Source organism: Herpailurus yagouaroundi, unplaced genomic scaffold (assembly GCF_014898765.1).
Source record: "Herpailurus yagouaroundi ecotype Mexico unplaced genomic scaffold, PumYag 206, whole genome shotgun sequence".
Lineage (NCBI taxonomy): Eukaryota > Metazoa > Chordata > Mammalia > Carnivora > Felidae > Herpailurus > Herpailurus yagouaroundi.
Genome location: NW_024412437.1, coordinates 1,007,460 through 1,032,691, shown reverse-complemented (window position 1 = coordinate 1,032,691; position 25,232 = coordinate 1,007,460). Strand labels below are relative to the sequence as shown.

General features: G+C 55.6%; 1 protein-coding gene and 1 long non-coding RNA gene across 3 annotated transcripts; one reads left to right on the top strand and one right to left on the bottom strand.

The window, feature by feature from the left end:
* Positions 1-1,854: 1,854 nt before the first annotated feature.
* Positions 1,855-22,463, bottom strand: ACE (angiotensin I converting enzyme). Of its 2 annotated transcripts, XM_040452045.1 has the most exons (25): positions 22,194-22,463; positions 21,429-21,596; positions 20,738-20,834; positions 19,864-20,007; positions 19,214-19,405; positions 18,534-18,631; positions 17,942-18,114; positions 17,331-17,554; positions 16,830-16,974; positions 16,436-16,534; positions 16,092-16,214; positions 15,538-15,749; positions 14,723-14,859; positions 13,163-13,321; positions 12,851-12,938; positions 10,515-10,658; positions 10,169-10,360; positions 8,709-8,806; positions 8,334-8,506; positions 6,218-6,441; positions 5,759-5,903; positions 5,412-5,510; positions 3,094-3,216; positions 2,559-2,746; positions 1,855-2,376 (listed from the first exon to the last, which is right to left on the bottom strand). In XM_040452045.1, exons 1-25 carry the CDS (start codon positions 22,461-22,463, stop codon positions 2,147-2,149), a joined length of 3,945 nt encoding a protein of 1,314 aa, XP_040307979.1. In that variant the 3' UTR covers positions 1,855-2,146. The 2 variants fall into 2 exon arrangements, with proteins under 2 accessions (XP_040307979.1, XP_040307980.1); XM_040452046.1 differs by lacking the exons at positions 15,538-15,749; positions 16,092-16,214; positions 16,436-16,534; ... (7 more) ...; positions 21,429-21,596; positions 22,194-22,463 and adding an exon at positions 14,997-15,499 and having other exon boundaries at positions 2,147-2,376.
* Positions 22,464-24,199: 1,736 nt separating this feature from the next.
* Positions 24,200-24,782, top strand: LOC121015250 (uncharacterized). Its single transcript, XR_005783721.1, has 2 exons — positions 24,200-24,379; positions 24,668-24,782. It is a non-coding gene; the product is annotated as an uncharacterized LOC121015250 (long non-coding RNA).
* Positions 24,783-25,232: the final 450 nt, after the last annotated feature.

Genomic DNA, 25,232 nt, shown 5'->3' with positions numbered 1-25,232 from the left:
TGGCAGGCAAAGAGCTTTTGAAACGTCAGGCTGGGGACGGGGGGTAATTAAAAGTCTTTGGTGGTAGAACTTTAGAACTATTTAGAGGATATGTTTATAAATTCCATTGTCCTAACTAATCATAAACTCCTACCCTCTTGCATATCCAAAATACTTCAACCCCACATCCTGTTCCATGGAACAGGCCTGTACAACCTAGTCTATGTGCAACATGCACACTGACACATGCACACACAGATACACACCCAGACACAGACACACATGGCAGCTGGAGATTGGGAGGGAAAAAAGCTGGACCAATGGATATTGGAGACAGATGTTGGGGGCTGGGCCTGGCTGAAGTCAAGGCATCAGCAAAGCCGGGAATAGGCTCTGATGAGGGGTCCTCACAGAGGGGCCAGGCTGGCAGTGGAAGCCTCTGGCTTTGGGCAACTGATCAACTTCCATTTTGCCAGGTTCTAGATTTGGCATTTGACTATCTGAAAAATAGATTGTTGTGTTAATTGGAAAAAGGATACACAAGCATAGATACACTGTGATCTCATTTAAAATATGTACCGAAGGGGCGCCTGATTGGCTCGGTCAGTTAAGTGTCAGGCTTCAGCTCAGGTCATGATCTCACAGTTCGTGAGTTCGAGCCCCACATCGGGCTCTCTTCTGTCAGCGCAGAGCCTGCTTCAGATCCTCTGTCCCCCTTTCTCTCTGCCCCTCCCCCACTCGTTCTCTCTCTCTCTTTCTCTCTCTCTCTCTTAAAAATTAACATTAAAATTTTTTTAAATTAAAAATAAAATATGTACTGAGAAAAAAAAGTGGAAAGATATACAGTAAAACCTGGGATGGTAGGTCACTTGTTCTGCAAGACAAGCAAACATTTGTAATAAATTTTAACTTGATAAATGAGAGATGTCTTGCAATACGAGTAGTACATGATGCTGAATGTCACACAATTGCAACAGAGCCAATGGTTCTTGAACTTCACTTTGATATATGAGTGCTTTGGATTACCAGCATGTTTCTGGAAAGAATTATGCTCGCAAACCAAGGTTTTACTGTATACCAAAATGTCAGTGGTGCTTTTCTCTTGGTGTTGATATAAAGGGCTTTTATTGTCTTTATAGTTTTCTGTATTTTCTAAATTTTCTATACTAAACATGTAGATAAAAGTTATAAAAATGTCCCTTAAAATGCTACTTCCTCAAGCCCACATTGGCTTTTTGAGGGAAGGCTCAGGGTGAGAGAATGAGCTTGGGGGAATGGGAAGGGATGGCCTCCGGAAGTTAATCCCTGTGTGACTGCTAGCTCTTGCCAAGCTCCAGCATTTAGGGCCCTTCTCCATCTGGGGTGAAAAGGGTCTAGCCTTGGACCCTGTGGGCAATACTCAAATAGCTCTGTCCAGTCATACAAGTAGACACGGAGCTGGTGCGGGCAGCCTGAGGTGACCAATGCGGTCAGTTCTGCACCCTCACTGAGTCAGACACGGGCAAGGCGCTCTCCCCCTGGGACCCGGAGGAGAGCCAGAAGTCTTCCATCTAAAGGACCTGCCATTTATGGGAAAGCTGGGGCAGGGCTCCCGAAGCACGTGGAAATGGAAGGCCGGAAGCCCAGAATGTCTGCTCCCTCCCCCGTCTTCTTGGGTTGGTGCCGAGGCTGGGCAGGGGCTGCTGGCCACTGCGGGACATTGGCTGACTGCCTGGGCTAGGGGCGGGTGCTGGGGCCAGAGCTCCAGGGCATTTTCCCAGGCTCTTCTTGGAGGAGGATGAAGATGTCCAGTGAAGTGACCCACTTGACTGCCAGGAGGTGGGAGAGCGTCCCAGTCCCTGTCCCTGGCTTCCCTATGAGGGACACAGACTCAGATGGGGGAGGCAGGTCCTTTAATTGTATTCACAGAGAGACTGGGAGGGGGCTCCATGTTAGGCGGCCTGCTGCCCAGGGACTCGGGGGCAGGGTCCGTGGGGGTTTGCGGTCTGGAGGGCAGATGGTCAGTACGGGACTCTAGACATGGTAGTGGGGGACAGGGTGGGAGGAGGGGGGCTGGCTGAGGTGAGCCTTGAGAGGAGCGGTGGGTCCTCTGCCCACGCCCCCACGCCCCCAATCTGGTCTCTTGGTGGCAGAAGCTCCCCGGCAGGCCCAGCCCACCCCGGTCATCTCAGGAGTGACTCAGCTCCACCTCGGAGCCAAACTGGGGCCCATGGTGGGGCTGGTGGAGGCTGTGACGGCGGATGCTGAAGAGCCGCTGGGTGAGGACCAAGGTGGCCACCAGCAGGGTTACGCCCAGGAAGAGCAGCACCCACTGGCCCATGCGGGCCTGCTGCTCCTCCAGGTCCAGGCCCAGGAAGTTGACACGGCCGTTGCCCGGGACGGGGCCTTCTGAGTGAGCTGGGCAGGGGAAGCAAGGAGAGCAAGCGATGGGCAGGCTGTGGGCAGGCAGTGGGCAGGCCGATGGGCAGGGCTGGGGCTTGGTTAGGCTCGCTTCCCTGTTCTTGCTCTGAGGTCAGACTGCAGTCTGCCTGAACTGGGGAGGGGGCTGGCCTGGGGCTGAGGGGGATGGGGTGTGGTACCAGAGTTTGGTGTCCAGTTGTACTGAGGCCAGCCCAGCTTCTCCCCGTGCCGCCCATTTTCAGTGAGAAGCCAGTCCAGCAGCGGCTGGAAGTAGTTCATCATGGCGGACGCAGACATGTTGGTCTGGCCTGTGATCAGCTTCATGGCTTCTGGCCATGGCTTACTGAAGCCCAGTTTCATGGCATCCCTGGGGGAGCACCAGAGAAGGGACACAGAGTCAGTCAGAAGGACAGGTAGGGAGGCGTGCTGCTCCTGCCCCAGCCTAATTCCCACCTTCCATGTCCCCTCTTCTGGCCTAAACCTCCTTTGGGATTGGGAGGGCTTGAGCAGGTCTGGGGGGTAGGGGATGGGAATGGGGGAGGGATGGTTGGGGCCCAGAGGGCTCTAGTTCCCCACTGGGGTGGCACATTAAGGTCTGGCACAGGCTCCACCTGGGATCCCCAACCCAGACGCCAAAATGGCAGGTTTTCCCAGAAAAGCCCCACTGGGGTCAGAGCATGGGAAATGGTCAAAAGAAAGCCAGAAAAGACTCACGCCAGGCGCTTTCCTGCCTCCTTAGACTGGTAGATGTCACATGTGTGCAAGGGGCCCTTGTGGCCAGCTGCCTGACACAGAGCCTCGTGGAACTGGAACTGAATGACAAAGCCGACAAAGTACCTGGAGCGGAGGGAAGCATGGTGTGGGGTGGGGTGGCTGAGGACCTGTGCCACCGAGCCCCAGTTGCCCGTCACCTTCCACTGCAGCCCGGGTGTTGCAGGGAGCTCACCCTCTGGTCTTTAGGGTCTTCAAGGCTCCCTGTTCCCATGCCTCCCACCCGAGAGGCTCCTTCCACGTCTCGGGAGGACCTGATTAGAGGAGCTCTGGGGATCACTCATGGGTGAGGAGGGTCAGGGCAGAGCCCTTCAAAGATTGGGACAGTTGCTTCTGAGGCAGTAAGGTCTCCATCCCTGGGGTGTATGCAAGTAGAGGCCAGGTGTTGCCTCAAGAGTCCCACGCTTCTGGCAGGGTGGTTTGGGCAGGGAAGCCAGCCCAAATGATCCCCTTTATTCCAAACAGCAGGGATTCCCTGGTATAAATCTGCAGGTCAAAGCCAGAGCCACCTCTGCACTTGGTTCAGAATGTCCCAAACCAGCAGCGCTGGCCTCCCACTTTGAATGCTGGGCATAAGCCATGTGCCACTAACTTTCCTGGCATTTCTTAAAAGTGCTTTGCCAAGTTTGCTGGTCAGAATTTGGAATGTGTCTCCTTTGCCCACCCCTGCCCTGGAGAATTATCTACTCTAAGCTCAGAAGCTAACCATTCACTCGGGCCTGGCTTTCACATGAAAGTGAGTGCCAGCTTGGAAGCTGGGAAACCAGTGGAGAAGGCAGGTGGTAGCCTTCCTCACAGGTCATCCTGGTACATTGTCCAGGTTGGGCCTGTTCTAAGGGCCCTTGGATCCCCCTTGGTCCCCTGCCCACAGCTGCTCTTTGGAACATCTGAGAAGGCTTTCTCTCCTTTCCTACACAGTGGGAACACAATTCACCCGCCCTACACTTCTTTATTAGGTCCTGACTATATGCTGACATCATGCCAGGTGCTAGGTTGGAAAGGTGGGCACCATGAGCACAAGCCCTCCCCCACTGGGCTTCCAGGAACCACAGGTAGCAAGGGCTGGAAGTGACCAGAGCCCTCCTGGGACAGCCCTCCTTGCCCTCTGCCTTGCCTCACATGTGGCCTGGGCTATCTGCAGCTCAGGGACACACAGACCCTCCCCTCAGATGTCCCCAGACCCTTCTCTACCAGGAGGGTCCCAGACCCTACAATTACCCTTCCTAGCCCTCAGTAAGTGCTCTCCTGCAGCAGGCAGAATGGAAGGGCTGGACATGTCTACACTCTGGCTACATGACTCACAGCACTGGTGTGTTTACATGTCCCAGTTAAGAGTGTAACTTCAGGGGTGCCTGGGGGGTTCAGTCGGTTAAGCGTCCAACTCTTGGTTTTGGCTCAGGTCATGATCCCACGGTTTTGTGAGTTCAAGCCCCACATCGGGCTCTGTGCTGGCAACACAGAGCCTACTTGGGATTCTCTCTCTCTCCCTCTCTCTCTCCCCTGCCCCCTGCTAACGCTGTCTCTGTCTCTCTCAAAATAAATAAATAAAAACTTTTTTAAAAGAATATAAATTCATACTAGTGCGTTATGGCCACCATTTCCTGATCATGCTCTGTATTGGACAGTATGTTAAGAAGTTCTGCTACAATTTTGTGAAATCTGCTACGATTTCACAGGTGCAGAAACTGATGCTCACAGACACTGAAAAATTTGCTTAAGGAAACAAAGAAGTGGAAACAAGATTTGAACCCAGTTCTGCCTGACCCCAGAACCCAGTTCTGCCTGACTCCATGCCCCTGAGAGCATAGCCTCCCAATCCAATTGGGTCTCTAACCCTAGTTTTAGTGTGTAGAAGGTCTTCCAGGTATAATTCCAATTATATCACAGGCAATATGTTGAATATATATTAAAGAAATCACAATCTTGTTTAAAAACAAAACAAAACAAAACAAAACAAAACAAAACAAAACAGTGCTTAGCTCTAGCCATGGGTCATGGGTCATGGTTAATAATGTTAACTATCCAACCAAGGTTTTGTAACCATTAGCCAATTATAGTAGAGTTTCTGTTTTCAAATGCCTGGAGGGTAGAGGCTCTCATCACATCAAAAGTGTGAAACAACAATGAGCCTTGGTGGCAGGTAAGTGGCCTAGGCACAATGTGCCATGCAGCCAGGCCTCCCAGGTCACCGAGACAGGTAGCTCCCCACAGGGCAGTAATGGCACTTTGAACATTGAATAGCCTCTTCCCTTCCCCTTTACCTGATATAAGGCACACTTGAAGGAACGTGGAACTTGGCCCCTGGGTCAAAGTCCCCTTGAGCCCGGGCCACTGGGGGGCAGAGGCCCTGGTACTTTAGCCTGTCAAGGGGAAAGATGTTGGAGGGAGGGTTTGGGGAGAATAAAGTCAGGAAGAGTTGGTATTTTTTAGCTGAAGGGCGAACCTTGCCCCGGGGGTTCCACTGGACAGTCCAGATTCTGGTGTGCTGTGCCTCTGTGCACAATCACCCCCTGTGCACCTCATCACTTACACACACACTCACATATACAGATACCCATGGAGACACCCCCCCTCCTGAACCCACACCCCCACAGGATCATTCTAGAACCTGAGGTTCCACCACTCTTGGTTGTAGTTCTCCTTGGTGATGCTTCCATCAAATACCCTCCAGCGCCACTGGTCGACGAGGTAGCTGAAGGGGACAAAGGCGATCTTGTCGAGTGCCATCTTCATCAGAAAATTGATGTCTTGCTCTGCCAAGGGAAGGGAGCCTGGTCACCAGATGTCTGCCTGCCTCCTGCCACATCCCAGTGGCTCAGCTATGATGGGTGTACGGTGGGTGGAGAGGGGAGGAGTGGGCTCTGTGCCTTTCTGGGTCTAGCAACCTGCCTCTTGGGCTGGTATGGGAGTTCCATCCTCCCGGCTCACCCTGCTGGTGGCCTTCTTATTCCCCACTGTTCTGTCCCAACCTCTGCCTATGAGCCATCAAGTCCCCTCTCCCAGCCTCCCAAGCTCACTGCCCCTTCTTAGTCCCTCTGCCCACCAGGACTTCCCATTCCTCTCTCACCATAGCCGCCACCCTCGCTACTCAGCAGGTTGATACTGTGGAGGTGCTTGGGGGTAGACACTGAGAGGGCCAGCACATCTCCAATGGCCTCGTGAAAGCCAGGGTTGGCACCCTCCCGGAAGGTCACAGGCAAGTCCTTGTACTGCATGAAATACTGTATGTGGCCCATTTCATGATGGGCCACCACCAGGTCCTCCATGTTCACAGTGGTGCACTGCTTGATCCTGGAACACGGGGGGTGGGGCAAAGGGACCCGCTGTCCTTACTGCATACAAAGCAGACCCCCATCAATGCTATATGCAGGGAACACAGCTTTATGGGAAGGAAAACCAAAGGAGGTATGGAATGAGCCCGAGAAAGAAGGAATCTGAGGGTCAGAAGCCCCTACAGCATGGTCATCCAGGCCATTCTTCTGCTTCCAACTTCTCTGAATCACTCCAGCCCTCACTGCCATGCTGTTTTCTGACTGTGCAAAGTACTTGCTCAAAAGGCATAACTGAGGCTTTGCACTCAATTGTGATTAGTGCAGAACTTTCTAGAATGTGGGTTCTGTGTTTTTCATGCACACATTTTGTCTCTTCCAAGACTTAGGTTTCCTGAAGGGAACAACAGTTATTCTGAGCTTTTCTACATCCCATGTGCCCAACACCAGCAAACACATTCACCCAGGACTTTCATGGTTAGGGCTGAAATGACATCTACAGAGCTGTCCACATCAGAGGCCCGACCTCGCCCTTCATCTTTCCTCATTCTCTTTTGTGAGCCGATCAAATTCTCCCTTGGATATAACCAAAGCCCTTCAGTTCAGTTGACCACATTTTTCTGCCGTTGTATTGGGATGGGAAGAACTTCCTGGCACCCTGGTAACACCGAGGTTGGGGTCTGCCCACCTTCTCCTAGGACTCCCCATACAAGGAAAACTCCCAAAAGAGTTCTCAACCCTCTGATTCTGTACATCCATCCCTACAGCTGCAGTCCTCATGCCTTTGAAGGAAGGGCCCAAGGATAGGCAATCCCGTGAACTCTGGCTGTTTTGTTCTAGTCTCTCTGTGTCCACTCTTACTAGAAGAAACTTCATCAATAGTGGCAGATCATCTTTGCCACTTCTCCCAAGAGGTGGGGTCTTCTTTTCCTTCTTTGCATCTGTGACTTGCTTCAGCCAAGAAAATGTGGCAGAAGTGACTCTGTGCCAGTTTTGGATTTAGCCTTTAAGAAACCAGGCTGTTCTTGCTTTCTTTCTGTGGGATGCTGACTGCCAGTAAGAAATCTGACTGCCTGACTGTCATGCTGGGAGGAAGCCCAAGCTAGCCTGGAGAAAGGTGTTCTCACCAATCCCCAGCTTCTCCAGTCATCCCAGTCTGAGGACCCAACATGTGAGTATAGAAGCCAAATGAAGCTTCCTGTCCCAGCACGTGCCACATGGAGAAAAACTGAGGTACCCAACCCAGAGCTAGAACCAAGGCTCCAGACACATGGCCCCACTGAGCTACACCAGCATCTCCAGCCATCAGAGCTACCCCAGCTGAGGTCTCCATCATTGCACAGCAGGGACAAGCCATTTCCACTGCATGTTGCCTGCGCTGCTGACTGACAAAACCACAAACATAAACAAATGGTTTTTCTACGGCAGTAAGTTTTGGGGTGGTTTGTGCATCTGTCTATGCAGCAATAGACAACTGTCCTCCAATGAAGACAGCTTCTGAGTCTCTGCCAATGGTGAATATGGATCTGTGCAAAGCCCCCCATGTTCTCATGTACCTGTCTGTGTCAAGACACATGCACCCAGGAAGATGGCCTGCTGTAGGCAGAGGTCACTCCAGAATGAGGGAAGGCTGTGAAGCTCTCACAGTGCTCACCTAGCACTGGGACCTTGGGCACTAACCAAGCTAGTGAAGCTGGTCAGTGCTTGAGAAGACCCTCACCTTGTAGACAAGGCTCCCCCGCCAGAAGCCAATGGCCAACCCGAGGCCAGGCCCAATGCTCTTGACCTTTCATGCTAAGCTCTGGCCCCTGTACTTGTTTCTGCTCACTCTGGCTGAGGGGACAATAGTGGAAGCTGTACTTGGTTCATCTCCTTGCGCACTGATAAGGTCCCCTGGCTGCAACCTGGACACACCTGAAGTCCTTGCCATTGTAGAAGTCCCAGGCAGAGGCGTGGCACACTACTTCCCGCCCGTCAGTCGGCTTTTCTAGCATTGACTTGTTCCAGAACTCAAAGGGCACAGGCAACAGCCCCAGGGAGGTGAAGAAATTGTCCGCTTCCTCAAACATCCTTCTGGGTGTCCAGCCCTACAAGCAGAGGGAGCCCTGCCAAACCTGGGGCCTCTGGGGACAGACTGTGTACTGCGTCAGGGTGGGGGTTAGGAGAGGGCTCAGCCAGAGGGAATTCCTGAAGCAGAGGCCTTCTCCCACCAAGGCAGAGGTCTCCCCTCCCTTGTGCCTTGGGGTTGCCCTGGAGGAGCAGAAATGTGATGAGGGGCCCAGTGCGCACCTGCTTTATCATGGCCTCTGTGGCATCTATCTTGGGGGCTGAAGGGAAAGGCACCACCAAGTCATAGATGTTGGACCAGGTCTGAGCCCACATGTTCCCTGGAGGCAGGGAGGAGAAGAGAAGGCAGACAGAGGAGAGAGAGATGTTATTTCTTACACTCAACACCATCACCCATGGAGAAGGAACCAGATCCCAAGCCTTATGATCACAAATGTATCCCGAGCACCTGCTATTTGCAAACCTTGCTGGGATTTGACATACATTGTTTTTAGCCTGCACATCCAGCCCTGCTTTGAGTGCCAAGGGCTGAGTTCTAAACCCCAGCTCTGCCCCCACTCTGGGGGCCACTTGGGCGTAATGCCTCCTTTTCCTGGGGTCTGTGTCTCTCAGTCATCGAGCTGATATCCGCTCCCACATCCTTGATCAAGGATGGCTGGTGTCTTGGGCTACAAGGACCCTAGAGACTGAGCAGGAACTAGATCCAAAGCTGGATGAGTTTCTGGAGTCTCCCTCATGGTTGGCAACTGGTCTGTGGCCCTGTCTGGCCTCTCTGCTCACAGTAACAACCCCCCCAGGGATGTGTTCTCTGTGGCTCGACAGGGACAAGAACCTGGTGGCCTCCGCTTTGCTCTAGTCCCTGCCAGCCCTCACTGTCTTCCACTGCCTACTTCATTCATTCAGGGCATTTGAGTTTACAACCCCTGAAAAAATGAGGGTCCAAAAGTTGGGTAGGATCTACACTCTCAATATTCTCTGTTCTCCTAATTCCTCTTCGCCTGAGTGTTGTCCTTCTAACTCCCTACTGCTACTTTTTCCATCTGTCAGAATCTCTCATCTTTTAAAAAATTTTTTTAATTTTTGAGGGAAAGAGTGAGAGCACACATTCGAGCAGGGAAGGGCAGAGAGGGGGACACAGGATCTGAAGCAGGATCTGTGCTGACAGCAGCGAGCCCGATGCAGGGCTCAAACTGTGAGATCGTGACCCGAGCTGAAGTTGGATGCTTAACCGACTGAGCCACCAAGCCTTCCCAGAACCTCTCATCTTTCAAGGCTCTGCTCGTGTGCCACTTCCTTGGCGGGGGGGGGGGGGGGGTGCTCACTTCTCATTCCCGGCCCCTTCCTCACCACCCCTGCCCAAGCATCATGGGTCATATGGTCTCCTGCGATGATATTTTGAATTCTGTCACTGCTCCACCCGTGGCGACTTGCACCGAGTGGCTCTGTAGCAAATGTGCTAAATGCAAGCAAGGGGCTCGTCTCCCCGAACCCAGCTGCCACCCCACCCCGGCCCCGGCAACATTCCCTCCAGCCTCACACCCTCACTCCCTCCACCTGACATACCATCCTAAGATCCTGCCCAGCCTGCCCTCTGCCATGTGGAGAGCACCGGCCACACCTTTCCTCATCTGTGTCTGTCCCCCACCCCTCACCCCCACCCCAGTCCCGGTCCTTGCGCTCACCCAGCAGGTGAGCTGGAATGGGGCCCTCCAGGTTGATGTGTTGGGGCCCGTAGTGGCGGTGCAGGGCCCGGCGCACGTAGGCGTGCAGGTTCAGGTAGAGCGGCTGCAGCTCCTGGTAGAGCTGCTCCAGGTCGTGTTCCAGGGTTGGCATCTCGTACATGGCTCTCCAGGAGTCACCTGCATCTTCGTAGCCTGCAGAGGGGGCACAGGCTCTCTCAACACCTGACCATTCCCTGAGTACCCTCTGCCCCGCCCCCTCTAGGACCTCCCTCTCACCAACGTTAGGGGCTCAGAGGACCCCTCTGAGGGCCCCAGAGAGCCAGAGATCTTGGCCAGAGGGACTCACCATTGAGCTTGGCGGCCTTGTTGGCAAGTTCCACATATTTGGGGAAAAAGGGGAGGATTGCTCTCCCCACCTTGTCTCGCCAGCTCTTCCAGGCCCACAACAGATCTTCATATTTCCGGGATGTGGCCATCAGATTCGTCAGATCTGGGGGGAGTGGGGGGTAGTGACTTGAGCCTCCAGCCCTGGGCTCATCTCCCACCTCCTATAAGGTGATCTTAGTCATAGGAGTTTGGAACTCGGATAAAATTGGTGAACTCACGTCAAAAGGCCTGTACAGGCAGTGAGTCTAGTGAAATGGGAGAAAGGGCGGTGCCAATTCTACAAAGACTTACAGGGCGGGTGGCCCCAGGGCCACGCTGCATGCACACCACCTCAGGGATGCAGCAGCCTTGTGAAGGGTGTGCGGGTTTGCACATCAGCATTTTGGTGACATGGCGGGTCCCCCCAGCCAGGAAGTGGCCCAGCCAGGCACAAACCCAGACTCCAGGGCTGCTGCTCCTCACTGATTCCCTGCAAACCCCTCTGTGGGAGGGACAAATGGCTTGGCCATCACAAGATCTGAGTTCCTCTCTAGTCATCCACTGACCCGAAAATTACCTTGCAAGTCACAGGACCCCCCCCCTTTCCCTACCTTTAAACATTTTTCATTTATTTTTGAGAGACAGAGAGAGATGGAGTGTGAGTGGGGGAGGGGCAGAAGGAGAGGGAGACACAGAATCTGAAGCAGGCTCCAGGCTCTGAGCTGTCGGCACAGAGCCCAACATGGGGATCGAACTCACAAACCATGAGATCATGACCTGAGTCAAAGTCGGGCGCTTAACTGACTGAACCCCCCAGGTGTCCCTCCCTATCTTTAAAATGGGGATAATCCAGCACTCCTGGGGTGTAAAAATCAAAAGGGAGCACGAGGCCCCTGAGCAGGGAGTGAGCCTTGCTGGTCGCTGAGTCCTCACAGGGCCCCGGGCACCTTTCGCTAACGGTTAGTGAACCGGATTGAATAAAAGGATTGCTGTGAAGACAGTACAGAGAGCCATCCCAACATCATCAGGGAGCCCGAAGTCCTGGGTCTGTGTCCTGTCAAAGCCACGGGACTGTGCATGTTGCCTCCTCAACATAGATTAAGTGGAGCTGACATGCACCTCTCGGAGCTGGGGTGAGGACGGCCTGAGCTCCTGTGTCATTTCGGAAGCCTCACACAGACCGATGGTGGCTTCTCTTTCTGCCTGAGGACAGCATTTGGGGTCCCCCACACCTCACTGACTCGCGTTCTCTCCCTGTTTCAGAACGTGCTTCATGATATCTACTTCTCGCAGAGAATAAAGTACAAATAGTTCTGTTTAGGGAAAAAAATGTATTTTGAGAATTTCACCTCTGCCCTCTGCCGATGCGAGCATTCTGTTCTGTGGGTGCTTCTTAGTTTCACTAATGGCAGTGCTCTGACGGCCCAGGCCTGGGTTAGGAGGCTAATTGATGGGGGGAGGGAGGCTGAAGGCTGCGCTCCCTTTAATGCTCTTCTCCGTAAACATGCACATACACATGCAGGCACACATATGTCTCCGCTGTGCTTTGCGTGCATACCCATGTATACAAACCGTAGGCCAAACCCTGTCTCAGGAAAGCCGTCTCTTTCTCCTGTTTATTTTCCATTTCCCCTTCTATTTGTCATTGTTCTAATGTGGGAGTTGGCAGGAGGGCCAGGAAGAGATGGTTTCTGGGTAGCGATTCCTCAGGAGAAGAATGTTTAAGCCTCTGGCTCCCTAACCCTTGGGAGGGTGAGTCAGGAGGGAGGAAAGGACGCATCTGTGTGCAGGTACTTGGGTGTCCAGGGTGAGGCTTCCAAAAGGGAGAAGGTAAGAAGCACCAGCCAGTGTGGAGAGAGAAAGGGGACAAGCGAGAGCTGGTCCACTCCTTCCGGCAGGAAGTGGCTTCTCTGAGCTGTGGCTTTGGTTTTAGGGGGGAGGTGGAGGGCGGGGGCCAGGGAAGGTGGGGAAGATGTGGACGGGGTGGAGGAAGGAAAGTGCTTAGAATTACTATCCCTAGTCGGGCATCTAACACTTGGCACACAAATCTGAGGTACATCCTACTCTGAAGGGGAGAGAGCACAGAGGAATCTAGGGGGTCCCTAGAGGGAGCAGATGGGCAGATGGTCCAAAGGAGGGCTGTGCCCCATCTAAGTGGTGGCAGAGAACCCCCTGGGGGAAAACAGAGGAGTGAATCTCCTGGGCGCACCGACCCCATGAGTTAGGAGACCCTGACCCCCCTTCCATGGGCCAGCACCCCTAACACGGTCAAGCCCAGCATCCCCACCCTCCCTCTCACTCCCCACATGCCCTCACCAGGCTCCAGCTGCAGACAAGTGCCATTGGCGTGGCACACAGAGGCCACGCTGTAAGTGGTTTCCATGTCCAGCAGGATCTGGTTGTACTGCAGGAGGAAGAAGAGAGGCTGTACCCCTTTGCTACCCGTTCTGCCCCAGGCGCCATCATGGGCAGGGGGCACTATGGAGCTGGGGGAGCATGTAGGTGTACGTCAATGTGGCAGATGTCATGACACAGAGGAAGAGGAAGCAGCTTGAAGGCCAGACCCCGAGCTAGGACCTGGTCCTGACCTTGGATCTTCCCCTCCCTGCTCCGCCACAAGCCACATACCTCCTCCAGCTCCTTGGCAGGCAGTGCTGCCCGCTCTAGGTCCTGAATCTTCTTCATCATCCGCTTAATGCTGTCATTCTGGAAGCTGGTCATATCAAACTGCCTGGCCCAGGTGCCAAACTTCAAGGTGTGGTTTGCCATCTGTATGTTCTTCTGTAGCTGAAGGCATAGGGGGAGAGTGGACCGTGGCATGAGGCTCAGGAGCTTTGGAGTGGCCTCTGAGAAGGAGGTGCCATAGGGGGAGCAGAAGGGACTGAGGGGTGCAGTGAGGGGGCAGTTTTATCAAGTCCGTTGCCTTTGCCGCAAAGACCCTCTTCAACCTGGACTGTCTATAATGTCCTGGATGCCGTCCGTGCCCCTCAACAGATAGCCATGGTCACGCAAGACCTATCCTGGCAGGGGAAAAGCAGGGGAAGCCCACCCTGTGTCTTGTTAGCAGACGGACAGGTTGGCATTAGTTCTGTGGCCTCTCTGAGCTTTAGGGTCCCATGTGTAAAATGGGAATAAGATCACTCGTTTTGCAAGCTACTGAGGAATAAATGAGGCAGCAGATGTAAAGCGCCAAGGAACTGTGGACAGCACACACAATGGTCTTCAAGAAATGCTAGTTCTCGGGGCCCCTGGGTGGCTCAGTCGTTGAGCATCCGACTTCGGCTCGGGTCATGATCTCGCGGTCTGTGAGTTCGAGCCCCGTGTCAGGCTCTGTGCTGACAGCTCGGAGCCTGGAGCCTGCTTCACATTCTGTGTCTCCCCATCTCTGGGTCCCTCCCCTGCTTGCACTCTGTTCCTCTCTCTCTCTCAAAGATAAACAAATGTTTTAAAAAAGAAAAAAAGAAATGCTAGTTCTCAGTGGCTCACATCGGTATAATCTGCACTCACCACACAGGTGGAGAGTGGAGTGAAGGGAAGCTAGTCCTTGTTGTGATGGCAAACAGGGACTTTCAATCTACAAATCCACCTTTACTGTTACTTATTTATGTACAAATCATTTTTAATTTTTTTTAGCATTTATTTATTTTTGAGAGAGAGAGAAAAAGCGGGGGGGGGGGGGGGGGGGCAGAGAGAGAGGGAGACAGAATCCAAAGCAGGCTTCAGGCTCTGAGCTGTCAGCACAGAGCCCTATGCGGGGCTTGAACTCACGAACTGTGAGATCATGACCTGAGCCGAAGTTGGCCACTTAACCAACTGAGCCACCCAGGCGCCCTTATGTACAAATCATTCTATTGCTAACAACAGACTGCTTGTTAATCAGAGACAACTTCTTTAGGCATTGAGCATTTACCCACCCAAATCTGAAGTTGAGTATTATTTTAAATATTTCCTCTGGATTTTTCACAAATCCTGACAGCTTCCCTCCCTACACACACACACACACACACACACACACACACACACACACACTGAGTGTGGGGGGGGGGGAGGGGGCAGCTGGCTCTGTCTTCGGTTTTAAGGATTGGTCCCTGGGAGGAGGAGCAGGCACATGCGGTGTGTGTGTCTGTGTGCGTGTGTGCGTGTATGTGTGTGTATGGGGGGGAGGGGGGACGTGGAGAGGGTCCTTACCAGGATCTTGCTGGCCTCTGTGGTGATGTTGGTGTTATAGTTCCAGTTAGCCTCAGCATACTCATTCCATATCACCTGGGATCTTCGGTCATATTCCTCCACAAACTTTCTAGCCTCCACCTCATCGGTCACCAGGCCTGTGGGACAGAGTAGAGGCAAACAGACAGGCCTCCCCTTGCCCTCTGCTGCGGGTGGGCCCAAGCCTGCCACTGTCCCTGCCTCTCCCTCCTCACCGGCACCCCCAGGCCCCGCCCCGCCCCCCAGCCGGTCCCACTTGGGTTCTGGGTTGTCTGGCTGCTGGTTGTTGTCTGGCGAGTTGTTGTCTGGCTGCTGGTTGTTGCCTGGCTGGTTGTTCCCTGGTTGGTTGTCACCTGGTGGGTGGCCTCCTGGCTGGGGACCAGCATGGGGTGCCCACAGCAGAGCAGGAGAAGGAAGAGGCTAGGCAGTCCTGGAGCAGCCCAACCTTGGCCCATGGCCGCAGGAGAGCAGAGCCCTGTAGCCACAGCCCCCCCTGGCCAATAAGAATGGAGCCTGCAATGTGACCTCATAGAGCAGTGTGCCTGCCAGCCTGCCCCCAGGGAGGGGCCTCAGATCTGGGCACACCCTCTCTAGAATGATGGGGAAGAAACATACCTGTCCGCCACCCCCTCTCCCCCGCCCAAACCAAGCTGTGATGAGCAAAGGCCCTTTAGGGCAGGGCGCTGGGGCCCAGCTGGGAGCAGCTCACCAGGAACCAGGAACCAGGGGCCTGTGTCCAGAGCCCAGAATCCGAGAGTTGCTTTAGCACCCCACCCCACCCTCCATCAGGGCTTTACCAATGTCCTGTGGGTAATTGTGGGGTACTGGTGGCCGCCACTGGTATTCCGGCCACCCCAGCACTTCGCCGTTGCGCTGATTCTGCTCCTGCAGCCACCGGCTGACTGGCTGGAAGTAGTTGAGCAGAGGTTGAGCATCCAGTGTATCTGAGCCAATCGCCTCCTTTAGCACCTCCTGCCATGGCCGTGAGGAGCCTGACCGCAGCGCCTCCCTGTCAGGCAGAATGGGCACGGTGGGCACAGGGGGCACAGGCCAGCATCCAGTACTGGTCCCTGGCCCACCTCTGTCCCCCACTGGCCTGCAAGAACAGCAACATGAAGATTCTGGGGAACCAGGAGCTCTGGGAAGGGGACAGGGACGTTGTTTGTCCCGTGCTAGCCAGAAGGCCCACTCTGTAAATACTTGTGAGGAAGGAGGGGGTGGGAGGGAAGAAAGTCTCCCTCTGCCAGCAGGGCCCTGTGACTTTCCCATGAGCAGCCAGTTGCCTTTTAGACACATCTTCCTTCCCCCTCTCCCCTCACCTCCCCCTTGCCCTCTTGATCCCCCCACACACCTGAGCTTGGCCCCCGCCTGGGTGGACTGGTAGATGTCGCACTTGTGCAGTGGGCCTTGGTGACCCGCCTCCTTGCACAGGGCTTGATGGAACTGGAATTGCAGCACAAAACTCACAAAGTACCTGCAGGTACGGGCTGGGTGTTAGGGGGGATGGTGGGGGGGGGGGCCCCTTGCCCGGGCACCATTCAGCTCCCCACAGGGCAGAGGCCAGACGGGGGAGAAGGGAAAACCAAGCCTGGCCCCAGGGAGAGGCCCACTTAAAATTCCAGGCTCATGGGGGGGCCCAGAAGAGCATGGGACAAGCCCTGAAAACTGGTAGGGGTTGGGGGGGGGCAGTAGTACCTGATGTACGGTGTTACATTTGGGACATGAAACTTAGCTCCGGCATCAAAGTGCGTTTCATTTCGGGCAATTGGAGCACAGATTCCCTGATACTTGGTTCTAGAAGAGGATTGATAAATTGTTTTAGGATGTAAGGATTGCATGAAGGCTATTTTAGCCTTTGCAAAAAATGCTGTTAAGCAGGCATTCCCACCTTTCCCACGGGGGCCATCCCTTCCCCTCCTGGTGAATTGGGGAAGACTTCTTGGAGGAGGGAGTTTCAGGCAGGACAGAATGTATGGGGAAAAGGGTGAGGGGTGGGGGGCGGACTGATGGAGGCAGGAGGCTCCTGGTTGTCCAGGAGAGTGGGGAGGGCCGCTTGGGATTAGGCCTTTCCTGATTCCCCTTTGCTCACCGAAGATACCACCAGTCAAAGTTGTAGCGGGAAGGGGGGGTTCGCCCACTAAAGACCCCCCAGCGCCACTGGTCCACCAAGTAGCCAAAGGGCAGGAAGGCAATTTTTTCCAGTGCCATCTTTAACAAGTAATTGATGTCACTTTCTGTCGGAAGATGAGATGAGAAGAGAGGTCAGAGGGAGATGGGGGTCCAGCTAGGGCAGGGTGGGCCTGGGCAGGAGCCGGCGGGAGCCAGCAGGTGGAAGGGCTGGCAGATGCAGAGAAAGGAAGGCTGGCCTTCAGGACCATGGAGCCCTGCTTGGAAGAGGGCCCTTGGGCAGTGTCCAGGTAGGACTCGGGGTGGGCTGTGAGGCTCCAGGTGGATCCCCAAACCTGCCTGACCTGGGGCAGAGCGGCAGAAACAGGAAGGGCAGGTGGGAACACGGGCAAGCTGAGTCCTGCCGTGGGATGTGGAGTGGGGTCTGGGTAGGGCCGGGCCGGGTCCTCTCCACCCCCCATACCCATGTCATTGCTGACATTGTCCAGCAGGCCAATTTTGTACAGATGTTCAGGAGTGGAGACGGAGAGCGCCAGCACATCCCCGATAGCCTCGTGGAAGCCAGGGTTGGCCCCTTGGCGCAGGGAGACAGGCTGGTCCTTGTACTGCAGATAGTACTGCACGTGGCCCATCTCGTGGTGCACCGTGGACAGCTGGTCCATAGTGACCCGCGTGCACTGCTTGATCCTGGGGCAGGGAGATGGCGAGGGTGAGGGTGAAGGACAGGGCAGGGACCAGAGCATGGGGAGGCTGGCACCTGAGGGAAAGGGACCAGGCGGGCGCTGCCCTGGGCCTTGAAGGAGCTGGTGGAAACATACGCATCCTTTGCCCTGCCCCAGCCCACACTCAGGCCTTTGTCCTCCATTCCAATGTACAGAGTTGCTCCCCAGCAAAGCTGCTAAGGGAAGGTGGCCTAGACGGTCTCATATGCCCAGGGGCCTTGGAACAGACCCAGTCCACCAAACAGTGTTGGGGCTGGGGTAGAGGTTGGCCTGGGAAATGGCTTTCCTGTGCCCACGCTGCCCACCCTTCCTGAAGCTCCAGAAACCCCCCTTTTCCCTCCCATGTCTAGACCTGAAGTCTTTCCTGTTGTAGAAGTCCCAGGCAGAGGCGTGGCACACCACCTGACGCCCGTCGGTAGGTTTCTCCAGCATGGACCTTGTCCAAAACTCAGGAGGCATGGGCAAGAGCCCCAGGGAAGTGAAGAATTCCTCTGCCACTCGGAACATGTGCGTAATGTTCCAGCCCTGGTTTGGGGGGTGGTGGTGCAGGTCCAGGTCAGGGACCAGCAGAGGGAGCTCACTGTGGCTGTCCCAGGGGTGGGTCTAAGGGTCTCCCACCTAGATTTGCTCCTTGCTCGTGAAGGGCATCTCTGCTCTGTGGCCTCCCTTCCCAGAGGCAGGGCCCCTACTGACCATAGTGGATAAACAAAAGTAGACGGCTGCTCTCACCCCACCTGTGGGATCCTGGAAGGAGGGGCTGGCACCTCACCCAGGACACAGACCCCAGATCACTGCTTGTACACACACTCAAGGCTGCTGCTATGTAGAAAGGGCAGGACTGAGGTCCCTGCCTTACCTGTCTCTCTCACATGACTTCTTCCTGCCCTTCTCCCCGTGTCTGACTACTTCTTGCTGCCCCCACCCTGGCCTGACTCGAAACTTACCTTCTTCACCATAGTGCTGGTCACGTCGAGACTGGGCTTGTTAGGAAAAGGCACCACCATATCATAGAGGTTGTCCCAGCTCTGGGCCCACATGTCCCCTAGACAGAGGAGGGGAGCCAGATAGCTTAGTTCCCTGCCTGCTTCCCCATATGTGCTGCTGGGCAGCTATCTGGGTCCCTGGCACCTGGGCCCTGGGAACTCAAGGGTAGCCTGCTCGGCTGGCTGAACCAAGCATTTTCTACATCAGTCCCACTCAGACTCCTGAATGCTCCAGGATCCCTGGGGTCGGCGGTGTGAGCCCACATGATGCTGCTGGGGTCCTTCCTGGTGGTGCCAGGGTCCCTGCCTCCCAACCCTGAGGCAAGGCCACTGGGCTTGCATCCTGGGGCATAATCTTATCCCTTCCCCACTGGATGCAGTCAAAGTCTTCAGTGTGATTCCTAGCTCTGCCTTTTGCTAGTTCTCTGCCCTCTGCCAAGTCATTTATGCACCTCAAACTTCAGAGTCGCTGTCTGAAAAGTAGGAACAGTAATGGTGATGAGAAGGGCCGCATGCTATATGGGGTCATGGGGTGAGCTACGTGGGCTCATGTGTGAGAGTGGACAGGACGATGCTCTAAAATGTGAGGCATGAGGAGGACAATCCATGGGACATGCATAGAGGCAAGGCAATGTCCTTACCCAGCAGGTGAGCAGGGATGGGTCCCCTGAGGTTGATGTATCTGTCCCCATATCGGCGGTGCAGTGCACGGCGGACATAGGCATGGAGGTTCAGGTAGAGGGGCTCTACTTGATGGTAGAGGTGTTCCAGATCCTCCACGAAGGTGGGCGAGTCATACCAGGAGCGCCAGTAGGCCCCCGTGTCTGAGAAGCCTGGTGGAGGGGGCAGGGGTGGTATTGGGGTGCAGCTCAGGTCCCAGGCTCTGGCACTTCCATGCCCAGCTACTTCTTCACCATTCTCCTGGCCTGCGGCCCGTGTATCCGCCAGCTACTTAGAAAAGATGGCCTGGGGACCACTGCTCTGTGATTTTCCAACTAGGGGTCATTCCAATTCTAGCTAAATAGATCCCGGAGAGGCAAAGATGAGTGCTGGGGCTCTGAGGTGTGACAGGAGAGGCAGGCAAGAGGGCCAGTGTGAGAGCCAGGCAGCAGCCCAGAGGAAGGCAGATGGGGCTCGAGCTGGTTCTGTGCGACCTTGCGTCAGTGTACAGAGTCACTGCAACACTTACTCTTTCTGGGGTTGGGCTCAGTGGGGACAGTAGATGATGGGAGAGCACGTTGCCGTCTGGGAAGGGCAGTGCTCACACAACGGACGGGGTGGGTAAACTCACCATCCTGCTTGTAGGCCTCATTGCTGAGGGCAGTGAAGTTCTGGTACAGGGGTTTCAGCGGGATGCCCACAGCATTGTGCCAGCCCTCCCAGGCATAGAGCAGCACGGAGTAGCTTCTTGATATAGCCATGATGTGGGTGAGCTCTGAGACACAGGTGAGTGGGGTCAGGTGCTTCCTTTGAAGGCAGCGACGGTCTTCAATAAAGCACCCATGCTGGTCTTCACCATCTCTACCTGCTTCCTCAACATCATGATGCCCCCAAAGCCAAGGGTTGCCTATAGGCTGGGTGGGATGGGACTGGGAGCCATACAAAGAGAGCACCCAAGAGGGGCCCTTGTCCCTAGGAAAGGGAGTTGGACAAAAGGAGGACATCCAGAGGCCAGTTCCAGACAGACTCTTCATGGCTCATTGGTTACAGTGGCTAACCTCAGGCTGCCTCGTGGATGGAGTAGTGTGTGGGGGGAGAACAGGAAGGTATAAGTAGAAGTCACAAGGGTCTAAGTCCTGTGGAGGGCTCTTGGGAGACTGAGAGGATCCATAAAAGGGAAAACCAGGCAGCCAAGAGGAAGGCTAGTAGGGATGGGAGAGGCCAAAGAACGCATGGGGGTGGGGGTTGGGGTGGGGATGGGAGCTGGAGGCTGGAGGTTTCAGAAATCAGATTGCCCAGAGAAGCAAGGGTGCGGGGGCATCTGACAGTCCAGCCTCAACTGGAGGTCAGTGCCTTTGGGTTTGGATTTACCCACTCCCTCCACGGCCCCTCCCATTAAACATACCCTCTTTATGGGTACAGCAGGGCTGCAGGGGTGGGGTGGGGTGGGGTGGGGAAGGGCCGGGAAGCCCCAGCAGAGAGAGATAGTAGGGACAGAGCCATACCTGGGTCCAGGGACCAGCAGATGGCAGTCTTGTTGGGATAGTAGCAGACCTTGGCCGTGGAATAGATCCTGTTCATGTTGCTTAGCAGAGAGTTGTACTGGGGAGTTAGAGTTGAGAAAATGTTAGCAGTGAACAGCCCCCAGAGGTAATGTGGCTGCCCCCTCCTCTTTCTGCTAGGATGGAGGCCCAGAGAGGGGATGTGGCTTGGACAAGGCCACTCAGTGGCACTCAGGGCACTTCTGATCACTAATACACTGATTCCCCTTCCAGTGGAGGCAGCCTGTGGAGGTGGAAACAAGTGTCCTTAGAATTTGGGATGGGGTTCAAGTCCAAGTTCAGCCACTGCCTTGCAGTGAGGGCAAATCCCTCTCACTCTCTGGCCTGATGCCTTCTCAGTCCTCCTCAGTCTTTCTAAGGAAGCCCATTAATCCAACCAGACTATGGAGAAATTTTGAAAAACCCCTTTTCATCTGTTTACTTGAATTTCGCTTTCTATACCCCATCTCTAAGGAAAATCAATGTTTCAGGAAGCCATTCTGTGCTTACAGAGGCTTCCCCTACAATCAGGGTGCATACAGATCCCAGGGTCCCTCCCTGCCAGGCTCTTCCCCACCACCACCACCACCACAGTGCAGCACTGGAAGGCACACTGGCCATTTCTGCCTCCACCCCTCAGGTCCACCAGGCCCACCTGCTGCCGCTTTGCCACAGGCAGGTTGGCAGGGCCCAGGGTGCGCACACCACTGATGACCCTTCGCAGGATCGGGTCACTGAAGTTCTGCCAGATTGGGTCATACAGGTCCTTAGCCTTCTGGCCCCAGATCTCAGCAAACTCCTGGTTGAGCAGGGCTGCTTCCTCCTATGGGCACCAGAGGGGATACAGGGGAGGCCATGGCACTGGAGAAGGGGAGGAAGACCAAGGGCGCCTGGAGACTGGGGCTTGCGGGAGCACTGCTCCCTCCTCTGGGGCCTTCGGGGTCAGGAACTGGGGGAATCTGCCTAAGGTGGGCAGTGGGGCAGAAATTGGGGCTAGAAGAGAGGCAGGTGGAGGAGAGGGTAAATAGTGGTGAGCAGTGACAGGAACAGGAGACAGGGGTAGGTTTTCGGCTACAGAGGATGAGGACCCAGAGCAGAGTGGGCACCCTCAGCGCAGACTGCCGCTGACCGAGCCCGAGGTCATCCCAGGGAGCTGCCACCTGGGGGGGGGGGGGGGGGGGGGGGGGCGAGGTCGGAGGAGCCAGCTTTATCCATTTGGTTCTTGTACTGGGCACCCACCGCGCGTCTGATGGGGCGGGGCGGGGCTGGGGGCGCGGGCGGATTCTCACCTGGTCCCCGCGGCTCAGGGGTCGGGGGCGCGCGCCCAGCTGTGACTTCCCGCCCCCCAGCGCCCGGTCGCAGGCCTGTGATTGGGCGTCCGGGCCCCGCCCCCGCCCCCGCCCCGGGCCCGCGCGCCCACCTGGAGCCGCGCGTTCTCCTCGGTGATGTTGGTGTCGTACTCCCAGCTGGCGACCGTGCTCTGGTACATCACCAGCTCGGCGCTCGAGTTGAAGCTCTTCACGAAGAGCTGCGCCCCGGCCTCGTCGGCGGAAAAGTTTCCGGGATGCAGCTCGGGGTCGAGCGCCAGGGCGGCGGGCGGCGGCGGCAGCAGCAGCGGCAGCGGCGGCAGCAGCAGCAGCAGCAGCGGCGGCAGCGGCCCCCGCCGGGGACGGCCCGACGCGGCCCCCATGGCGCGGTACGCGATGTACGGCGCGGCGCAGCCCCTTCTCCCGCGCCGCGCCCGCCCTGCGGATTATAAAACCCCGCCGCCGCCTTCCGACACACCCCCACCTCCCCGCCCCGCCGCGCTTCCTCCTCGGCTCCAAAGTCCCCCAGCCGCGGGCCTAACCGAGCGGGGCGGGGACCGACGCTTCCTGGCCCGCCCGGGCAGGGGCGACTGGCCGGGGGGGGGCCAGGGCCCCCCCCGCCAAGGCCCCCCGGGGGGGGGGGGGGGGGGGGAAGGGGTGGCGGCGGCGGAGGGGGCTCAGGTCAGGGTCTCACAGAGGAAGCTTGAAAGGGGGACCCCTCCACACACACACACACCTCTGAAGCTGAGGGAGCCAGCAGTTTGCTGGAACACCCAAGTCTGCACACGGTGCCCTCTCCCTGCCATCACCCAGCCTCGGCGCAGGCCCCCGGGAGCCCGGCGGTCTGCGATGCTCAATCTTCCGGCCTCACCGCCCCAGGCCTCTCTGGGTTCCCGAGTGACAAAGTGGGGGAGCTGTCCGCAGTGCCGCTGGTGCAGCAGAGATGGGGTTAATGATCAGTCACCGGGTCCAGCTTCTCCGCCAGGCCTTGGGGGGAGGGGGTGTGGCCTGCACCCGCGCGGGGAAAGTTTCTGCTTTGGAGGCTGGAGGCGCCCCGGGGGAGGTGCCGCAGAGATGCTCAGAGCCCCCAGCGCACCTGCACACTGGGTGGGGGACTACCGGGAAAGGGGGGGAAGAATGGAGGGGGCTGTTGTGACAGGGTTTGCCTAGAGGGACGGGAGGGCTGGCACACATGCCCTCTTCCCACTGGGGACACAAGCTGTCAGTCGCTTACACAGAAACAACCACACAGACTTGCAGCCTCTGAGAGCTAGAGATGAGCCTCCTGATGGGAAGTACCCCTTCACTGACAGATGAAGAGATCAAGACTTAGGTTGAGTGGCTGGCTCCAAGTCACCTCAGGCCTCCACACTCCTCATCCTTTCCCTGTCTCATCCACGTGTCCCTCCAAGTGACAAGCAAAGGGAAGGGAGAGAATGGCATCTCCCCAGGTTGTGGAAGCTGAGGGTCCTCCCCTAACTCCTCCTGGGGACATCTGTCCACAGAGGTGGGAGGACCGTATATGCTATAGTGGAATGTGGAGAAGGGCGTGGGAGGGGAGGCTGGAAGAAGCAGAGGCAGGGCAGAAGCATCAGGGAAAGAAGCAGTCGAGAGCTGCACGGGCGCCCACAAGGCGTTCAGCTGCTTGGGGCAGTTGGGGATCCTGGGTACCCGCGTGTGGATGGAGCCTGAAGCTCTGAGGGACACATGGGCTCACCTCGTCATGGAGCATGTGCAGGAGGCCGTGACCTGAGGAACCCCGAGATGGTGCCGTCTTGTCAGATGACACAGTGCCAGGAAGACAGGTGTGGAGGAGGATGGGGGTAGAGGTGGGTTGAAGAGGAAGGTGCTCGCAGGGGGTCCTCATAGCTTGGTTTTCCATGCTATGCGGGCAATGAGCCATGGGGCACATAAGTGAGCTGCTGTTTTCTGGGAAGGAAGAGTCTCCACCGGAGGCTTGGGTGGGGTGGGGGTGGGGTGGGGTGGTGAGAGCGACACCCTTTCAGCCCCTGGAGGAGGGGGAAGGAGAGGAGGATGGGTGCAGTGCAAAAAGAGCGTGAGGCTTAGCTTGTAACCAGGGAGCCTTTTTCTGTCTTCAGGAAAGAAACCCCAGGAAAGCAGGATGGAGGCAGGTTTCAGCCAGGGCTGCCCTCTGAAGAGCTCCTGAGAACCACATCTAGGACGATGATAGAACAGGCTGGTCCCCTCTCAGGTCTGTGTGGCATTGTGATGATGTCTACAGAACATCTGGGTTCGGCATGGAGCAGCCTCTGCTTCGCCGAAAAATCACAGAAGAAAGGTAAACAGGTGGGAAGACAGTCTAATCCCTGTGGTTTGCGTGGAGCAAACTGATACCAGGGCTGGTTGGAGGCGTCACTGCACCTCTCTAACGGTCACATTTACTATAATAGCTTGTTGAGGGGTGCTGCTTCCCTACTACGCCATCAACTCCAGGAGACAGAGACTGTCTGCCTTATTCTCGGGTTTTCCTAGAGCTTAGCACAGTGCCTGGCACAAAGTAGGCCCTCATTCAAGGAAGGGGGGACGTGGATAAAAGGAATAAATACCAATCGTATTCACTTTCCAGGTGGGAGGCTCACAGCCTACAAGAACAACAGAAAGAGCCAGACCTCACTAATCGGGAATTTGCAATAACATTGACACTGCCTTGATCCCAATGAGTAAAAGTTAAAAACTTCTCACTCTCTTTTTAGGTTCTTATTCATGAGGGAGAGCTATAGTAAGAATACACCTTACATCTGGATAGCGCTTTAGACCTCCTAAATTCTTTTGTGGAAATTATCTAATTTGATGTTTGCAATAACCTTGAGAGGTAGGAAAGAGATAAGGTCCTTTGGTCAGTCAGCTGCTTCCTGGCTGCCATCAAAACAATGGAGGGGTTTCTGATTCCTATAGGAGGAGGTCCCTGTGATTAGGCCAGTGCACAGTGCTGTGGATGCCTGACCCAACAAAGGAAATGCAGTCTGCTTGGGAGATCACTCAAAATCTCCACCTCTCTTCCAGGGGAAGAGAAATCACCGGCTACCACAGATCGAGGGAAAAAAAAATCCCTTAGAAAAATATGCTCCCAAATGGAATAAGATTGAGAGTCTAGAAATAAACCCTTACATTTACATTCACTTGACTTTTTG

What these genes read in the sequence shown, in the direction of transcription:
- ACE (XM_040452045.1), bottom strand. Translation starts at nt 22,463, where the DNA reads ATGGGGGCCGCGTCGGGCCGTCCCCGGCGGGGGCCGCTGCCGCCGCTG. An exon ending in CAGGCGGGGGCCAAGCTCAG is followed by an intron (nt 15,750 to 16,091) that starts GTGTGTGGGGGG and finishes TCTGCCTGACAG; the next exon opens with GGAGGCGCTGCGGTCAGGCT. An exon ending in CAACTGGACACCAAACTCTG is followed by an intron (nt 2,377 to 2,558) that starts GTACCACACCCC and finishes TCCCCTGCCCAG; the next exon opens with CTCACTCAGAAGGCCCCGTC.